Below are 7,815 nucleotides of genomic sequence, written 5' to 3' on the forward strand. Positions count from 1 at the left end.
TACTCAGTTTTGGCTTCATTCACATGCAAAAACCAAATTACTTGGTTGTTACTTACAAGTCATGATTAATGCGTAGCAAAAGACAAATTATTAATACTATTAATCTGTCCCCTAATGCTTGGCGACTTAACACTGTTTGTAAAGTTTAATTTAAAGAAAGATCAGTCAAATGTAAAGAAATCTCTTCTTATAGTGGAAATTAAAAAGGACAAGAAAGGTCAACCCTGAATTTATTTTGTAAATATCCATGTCTATCATCGTTATAATTTAATTGCACGGTTTGAGTTAATCATATTTGTCAATTATTTAATCTAAAACATGGAAAGCTTGTGATTCTGTTAAAAATTAAAGGATGTATATATTATTAATTACTAATAGATATAAAGAAGAATTTCAGTAGTACTATTCAGTCACCAAGAAATCATAATTCGACGTGGATTCACATTTAGTGGTCGTTGTTAATATCGTATTATTTTCAATTCAAACTATACATTCATAATGAATATTTTAAGAAATACAGTAGAGTTATACAAAACTTGAATTTAGAAGATATACAACAATTTTGTGTCCATTGACATAATCAGAATTAGTATGAGTTTAAGTTGTGTATGCTTATAGTATCTAAATTTTTCACACAATCAAGTAAAATTAAACAATCTTATAATAACAGGTAAATTTGATAAGTTAATATAGAATAAAAGTAATAACCTACTATGATGGATTAAATTTGATTATTAGTAGTAGTAAAATAAATAAATATTTAATGTGAGTTGGAATATTTTAAAGAATAAATAAATTGGAGAGAAGAAAGGAGAGAAGAGAGTGGTGGGTCATTGTGTTGAGGCAAATCCATGTGCCCACATGGCGTTGCTCTGTGCTCATAATACTCTCTTCTCCTTCTATAATCCATACATACAATTTTTCACCAGAAAACACTAAACTTCCCCACCCCTTTTAATTTCTTCCATTAGAATTAAAGGCGTTATTCAATTCTGTCTCTGCTAATAAACTTGGAAATTGAAAGCAAGAATGGAGAAGGGGAGTGAAGGGTTTGTAAGAGCAGATCAGATAGATTTGAAGAGTTTGGATGAGCAACTGGAGAGGCATCTTAACAGAGTAAGGACTATGGAGAAGAATAACATCAAGAAACCACTCGATGATTCTTGCATTAACTACACCACCTTTTCTACTACTACTACTGCAGTAGTGGCGGCCAGCAACCACCCCACAACCACCGCCGCTCCGACGAAGCAAAGATACGACTGGGAAATTGACACTTCTAAGCTAATCATCAAAAGTGTCCTTGCTCGTGGCACCTTTGGTACCGTCCACCGTGGCGTTTATGACGGCCTTGATGTCGCCGGTCAGTTTCATTTACTATTTTTCCTAAATAATTTTTACCCTAGTTTAACTGGTTAATTCCTTCACTTTTTTTTTTTATGTTAAGTTCAAATGTTAATGCTATACGGCTAATGCCAAAAAAATATAAATTAGCCAAATATCGATCACTATAATTTAAGCTCTTTCATGTTACCAGCTTACCTTATTATAATCAGTTAATTTAGCATCATTATAATGAGGCACTGCTAAAGCTTCATTCACCTATTTATTATCTTTATTTAAGCACTGAGCATCTGCAACTTTTCATTTCCATGAATCCTGTCCTGTCCGTCTCTTTTTTTAATTTTTATTTCTGGGTTTTGGGGGGGTGTCTGTCCAGCATACAGAAAATGTTGACATTCTTTTTCCTTTTCATTTTTTTCTCCTAATCTCTATTTGATTAGCTAATTTACTTGGATCACACCGTTCCAAGAAACTGGTTTTTGTATAATTAACAGAACAGAGAGGTAAAAATGGGTCGTGCAAAAAAGTCATTTAATTTATGGCATAAGAATTATATATTTTTTTTCTTTTTCCTTTTTCCTAATTGGTGTTCGGGGTGTGTTGGGCGGAGGGGTTTTGGATTTTGCAGAATAGAGGTTCGTCAGTTTGAGCTTTTTCTTATGGAATCCGTGAGTAGCGGCACGGGTTTGGTTTGAAAGTTTTTGCAAGTTGCAGATGGCGGCATTAACTTTGGGTGGTCTTGCATTTGTTGCTGTATTTCTGAACTTTCATGTGATCCAATCTGTTATTTAAGTATTAAAGTAATCTGAAATTAATGCATGACATCTACAATTCTGGATCTCATTTTCCTCTTCTCTCGTTATTAATGCTATTCTTTTTTATTTTATCTACTAGCCTTTTGGTGATAGTTTGCTTGTCATTGTCACTGCTACCGGGCCTTAACATTGTCCAAACTTACTCTTTTCTTTTTTCTTTCCTTTATTTTGCCTGGTTAAATTTACAAAGTTTTGCACCATTTTAAAAGGAAAAAAAGAAAATAACTTTCTAGTTAACATGTGAATTACTTGGTGGCAGTTAAACTGCTAGATTGGGGGGAAGAGGGCCACAGGACAGAAGCTGAAATAGCATCACTAAGGGCAGCTTTTACTCAAGAAGTTTCAGTGTGGCATAAGCTTGACCATCCTAATGTAACTAAGGTGACGTTGGGCCTCTTCAACTCCTAATACGCACGAATAATTTAGACCTTGTTATATTACTGCTTGTTCGCCGAACTTCATAGATTTATGTCTTAGTAGTATGTTGAATTGTGTGCATTGTCTCGTATTGAAGTCTTCACTTAAATGACCAGCGGCATGAAACAACTGTGGAGCTCCTATACCTTGTTTTAGTTGTATACACCACCTTATCTAGCTTTTAGATGATTAAACTATAGTATATGAAAGAGTTTGCTGCTACGATCAAAAGGAGGGAAAAATGGAAAAAAGAAAATGAGGAAATGACTTGAATTACGGATATTGTTTACACTATCATTTCTTTTTAAATCCTAACAAATTTTGATTTCTTATCAAGTTATGAACAGGAGATTTGCTGCACTTGAGCTGTCACATTCCCGTGGGAGTGCAGAGCTCTTAATTCTTAAAACATTATTGCCAAAACTAGATAAATCATATAGTACTCCAGGTTTAACTGAATAATTTATTCATTAATGGACCAGAAACCTTTACAGTAAAGGTAAAACTGTGCTCCTTAAGGGACTGTAAAAGTGATGTCAAGCTTTCGCATGTCTTTATTAGTAGAAAAAGTAACTCCAATTTGAAGTTCGTGTTCATTTTATTTAATGGCTACTGCATATTCACTATGTTATGATGATTGGATGCATACTTTTTAGTAGCATATGTCATGCATGGCTAACAGAGTTCGGAATTCTATCACTGCCCATTTAATTTTACTGGGTTCGAAATCTACTCTTTGTACTTATTTAGTGGATTTTTAACACATATACAGAGTCTGAGCCGAAGCTACTATGTTCGAATGAACGTATATGTTACATACTAGATCCGTCCCTGATGACTAAAGGCCAGAGGAATGTAGAAACTTTATTTGTCCTGGTACTCGTCTAATGTCAACTGCCAATCATTTGGAAGAGCACATTTTCAATGAGATACAACATATGGGCTGATTGTTGGCTTAGATGTAAAATTATTTTGTTATAAACTGTTTATCTTACATATGAATACATCTCTCTCATGTATAGTTCATCGGGGCAACCATGGGCGCATCTGGGCTAAATTTACAAACAGAAAGCGGTCATATTGGCATGCCTAGTAATATATGTTGTGTTGTTGTGGAATATCTTCCTGGAGGCGCCTTAAAATCTTACCTTATCAAAAACAGAAGAAAGAAGCTAGCATTCAAAGTTGTAGTGCAGATGGCACTTGATTTGGCCAGAGGGTAAGTGCACCTTGTTTCGTTTTCACATTTCTAACACCATGTCTCTATCGAGGATTTGTCATTTATCTGAAACCAGGTCAATTAATTGAACTTTGTAGGTTAAGTTACCTTCACTCTCAGAAGATTGTGCATAGAGATGTCAAGACAGAGAATATGCTATTGGACAAGTCACGTACTGTAAAAATTGCTGACTTTGGGGTAGCACGAGTTGAGGCCTCTAATCCTAATGACATGACAGGGGAGACAGGAACCCTTGGCTATATGGCTCCTGAGGTACTACATTTGAACTGGACTAGGATTTCCCTTTCCACAGATAGCCTTATATCTGCCTGTTTGTTCTCTGTTCATTTAAATGTTACTCTAATCACTTCTAACACCTATGGACTTATCTTTCCTGTTATCTCAGTATAACTTCAATGCACTTAAGCTGTTGATTCATTAATTCACTGCAGAATGAAATCTCTAGTGTTAATCCTCTGTGACAAATTTTGATTTCTCATTCTGTTTTTGTCTAGTCTTCGTTTACCTCTCCTGGTAGAGGAATGGTAAAGATTAGAGTACAGCCCCCAAAATCAAATAATGAACATGTGATGTAAAATTTTTGTCTGTTGATATGTATGCTTAAACTACAGGTTCTCAATGGCAACCCATACAATAGAAAATGCGACGTGTACAGTTATGGAATATGTTTGTGGGAGATATACTGCTGTGACATGCCATATCCTGATCTCAGTTTCTCAGAAGTGACTTCAGCCGTGGTTCGCCAGGTAAACTCTCCTAGTTTAGCACAAGTACATGAAAGAAGATAGAGAACAGAAAGAGAAGAACACATATGATTTCCTCTTGTATCTAAGCTTGTAATTATTGACACGAGAAGGAAGACGTTTTAATATTTGTTTAGAGTGTCCTTTGCTTATTATGGTTTGTGCTCTGTCACACAGAACCTGAGGCCAGAAATACCAAGGTGTTGCCCAAGTTCCCTTGCTAATGTGATGAAACGATGCTGGGATGCTAATCCTGATAAGCGGCCTGAGATGGACGAGGTAGTATCCATGTTAGAGGCTATTGACACATCTAAAGGCGGGGGAATGATCCCCGTCGATCAACAACAGGGTTGTTTCTGTTTCCGGAAGCATCGTGGACCTTGAATGCTCAGAACCCGTGCAGATATACATATAGAGAAGAGGTTAAATCTATCTCAATTACCAAATATTTCATAATGACCAGAAGCTCCTGGTGATTGTGGGTATTGTCTGGCAAATTGGGCTGCATTTCTCTTAGATGGTGTAAAGCTTATACCTTTCTTTTCATATTCTTCATTTCACTTGTAGTTGTTTGGTTTTACTTCTTTTAAATATAAATCTTCCCCGATATTTGACATTGGTGAGTTTGGCGATCGAGTGGGCTACCACCTTCTTCTATGTAAGATTGACATTTACATAACATAATAGGTAAAAACAAATTGAGGAAATGTGCGGCTACTTGCACAAATAAAGCACTATTGGAAAGTTAAAACCGAAGGTATAATGATAATCAAATATCTCATACATATATTTTGGTAAATAAGCACAATGTGTGTTTATTTATATCATTTCCTGTATATAAAATTAAATGAAGTGAAATAAATTCTATATGACTTTTCCGACTTTTTTTTTTCTTTTTAAGCACCATATGACCTTAGAAAAGAGTGGGGTTTTTTTTTGTAGATCTGTGCAGCCATCTGGTTTAAGTAGTAGCAATATTTATCAGACATCTGATGACTTGGTTTTGGAAGCGCTGAGTTCAACCTCTTTTTCATCTTCTTCGTTCCAATTGGTAGTGCGGTAAAAAGCTGCATAAAGGATGAGCTGCACCAATCCAGATACTGTTCCCAGACCATTGGGTATCTATTTTATAATCAGGAAGAAAATTAAAAGACATGTTAGTGACTTTAATTCGTAGTACATAATTAAATATGTTGGCGAGTATAATTACCAGGATATAGGGATCAAATTTGAGGAGTGCATAGCATGACCAAACAATGCCATTAGCAAAGTTTGCTATTGACAAGAAAAATGGCATGTATTTGACACTCTTGGTAGTGATAACTTTCTTCTGCTCAAAGACAAAATTGAGAACAATTAATATATATGGTTGTTAGTCTCTGGTTACATATTCAATGGAAAATTGATGAAAGTGAACTTCTTACCATGACTGTCAATGGTGAGGTGTACATAAGTACATTGAAAACTATAGCGACTATTCCAATAAGCATGGATCTTGACTTGGTACCGTGGAGGAATGTCAGTGTGACGAAGATAAGGATTGCCATGAAGATTGCTTCAATTATCAAAGCAATAATGATCTTGCGCTGTTATCAAAATAACAGAAAGGTTAAGAGTAAGAGTATAAATTGATTGTACTATTTGCGGAGGCAAATCCAAGTAGGTTCATAGATCGATCTGCCTCTTACTCCTCGTTAATTTACTACTACTACTACCTAAACTAAAAGGAAAGAAAGAGTACATACACGCTTTGCCCAATCGGAGTAGACGAAGAAAATGGCGACATAGAACAACTCTAGAGCGAGACCAAAGCCATTGATGGTGATAACCAGAAGGCTGTCAGGATGAACGAAGGGCATACCATAAAACACCCACACTGCACAATTTAGCACTGTTGCAACATATGGGTCTGGCTTGAATTCCATCACCGACTTTGCTTTCACAATTTTCAAAAATGTTGGCCTGCAAAAAACAGCAATGCAAAGCTAGGAGTTGTATGTATGCATGAGACTTGTTAGAATGTTTCAAATTGTTTTAAGAAATGAGTTGCTGTATATTGTCTTGGCTTGGGTAATCCTAAACTAATGAGAGATAGCTGTAATTTGCCGTTAAGTTATATTCAAAGTTCATTTTTAGCATAAATTCAGAGCCAAATGTATCTGTGTTATTGGTTGATATTGGATTATTTATGTTATATTGCTCACTCTCCAGATGTCTAATTCTATGCATGTCTAGAGAACGAGGAGAATGGTATTAGAATGTGCCAATATTGGTTGAAAGAAGGGAATTTTGTCTTCTTATATTGTCTTTGCCATAGTAAACTCACTTCATGAGTTACCTTTTTAAATTTAGTTTGACGCAATGTCATTTTTTAACAAGATCATTAAGAGGGAACTAAGGTTACGTATATGCAATGATGAAGCAAATTAATCAAGGTAGAGAGAACTTACGCAGGGGAGAGGAAGAGGAAGAAAGATATGACATTACCTGCATGATTTAATACATAATAAGAAGAGTTAAATTAAGGAATTACTATAATATTTCCTTTAAAAAGATAGTTGGAGGAAACTAACTATAAGAAGGTTATATAGGAACGAACCAATAATTCCTACAATAGTCCTAATTGTGTTTGGATCGGCCATCTCTCTGATTTATATATGAAAATCAGAAAGTGATTACGAAAAGTTAAGAAGAAGAAATCAAATACTAGGAGATGGAAAATGGGGATGGAAAAGAAAAGCAGTGAATTTTATAATCATATACAAATATGAAGTTGGATATATTGAAAAGCAGAGTAGCAATTTGCATGAATAGTATGGAGGCGGCTGTCTCTGATCTTATTAGTATTATTTAGACAGCCCTCCAAATAAACAGCAACACAATGGTTTTTTTGTTTGAGCAAATTATCCTTTTTATAGGCTAATCTTGAGAGGTAATCCGTAATCCTCAAAGGCTGATCCTTGCTTGACGGTTTCCCTCCCACTCAAGTGATCGATTTGGCTCTTTTTTCGGCTATTTTCAACCTCATGCATGCACGTTATCCACTAATATTGCAAGAATGTTGGCTATTACTAGTTTGTTCGGCATATTATTTTTGTTTATCTTGGCTGGGATTGGAGCCGGGTTATATTGTTACATGCCTCACATTATGTGGATAGGAAGTAATTGCTTTTTTAATGCAGAGGTGGATCCAAAACTTAAAATTGACGGATTCTTACTGTATGCAATCTCAACTTAATATTTAATAGTAATAACT

The 7,815-nt window shown here is 35.3% G+C and overlaps 2 protein-coding genes across 2 annotated transcripts; one reads left to right on the forward strand and one right to left on the reverse strand.

The window, feature by feature from the left end:
• The first annotated feature begins 822 nt into the window (after nucleotides 1-822).
• LOC104106445 (serine/threonine-protein kinase 52-like) lies at nucleotides 823-5,175 on the forward strand. Its single transcript, XM_009614994.4, has 6 exons — nucleotides 823-1,363; nucleotides 2,419-2,540; nucleotides 3,599-3,795; nucleotides 3,894-4,068; nucleotides 4,428-4,562; nucleotides 4,737-5,175. The coding sequence occupies exons 1-6, from the start codon at nucleotides 1,030-1,032 to the stop codon at nucleotides 4,941-4,943; spliced, it is 1,170 nt and encodes a 389-aa protein (XP_009613289.1). The 5' UTR covers nucleotides 823-1,029; the 3' UTR covers nucleotides 4,944-5,175.
• Nucleotides 5,176-5,296: 121 nt separating this feature from the next.
• LOC104106446 (bidirectional sugar transporter SWEET5-like) lies at nucleotides 5,297-7,446 on the reverse strand. The gene is made up of 6 exons (XM_009614995.4): nucleotides 7,159-7,446; nucleotides 7,010-7,046; nucleotides 6,305-6,521; nucleotides 5,984-6,145; nucleotides 5,770-5,889; nucleotides 5,297-5,681 (listed from the first exon to the last, which is right to left on the reverse strand). Exons 1-6 carry the CDS (start codon nucleotides 7,199-7,201, stop codon nucleotides 5,541-5,543), a joined length of 720 nt encoding a protein of 239 aa, XP_009613290.1. The 5' UTR covers nucleotides 7,202-7,446; the 3' UTR covers nucleotides 5,297-5,540.
• Nucleotides 7,447-7,815: the final 369 nt, after the last annotated feature.

This window comes from Nicotiana tomentosiformis, chromosome 6 (genome assembly GCF_000390325.3).
Source record: "Nicotiana tomentosiformis chromosome 6, ASM39032v3, whole genome shotgun sequence".
NCBI classification, from domain to species: domain Eukaryota; kingdom Viridiplantae; phylum Streptophyta; class Magnoliopsida; order Solanales; family Solanaceae; genus Nicotiana; species Nicotiana tomentosiformis.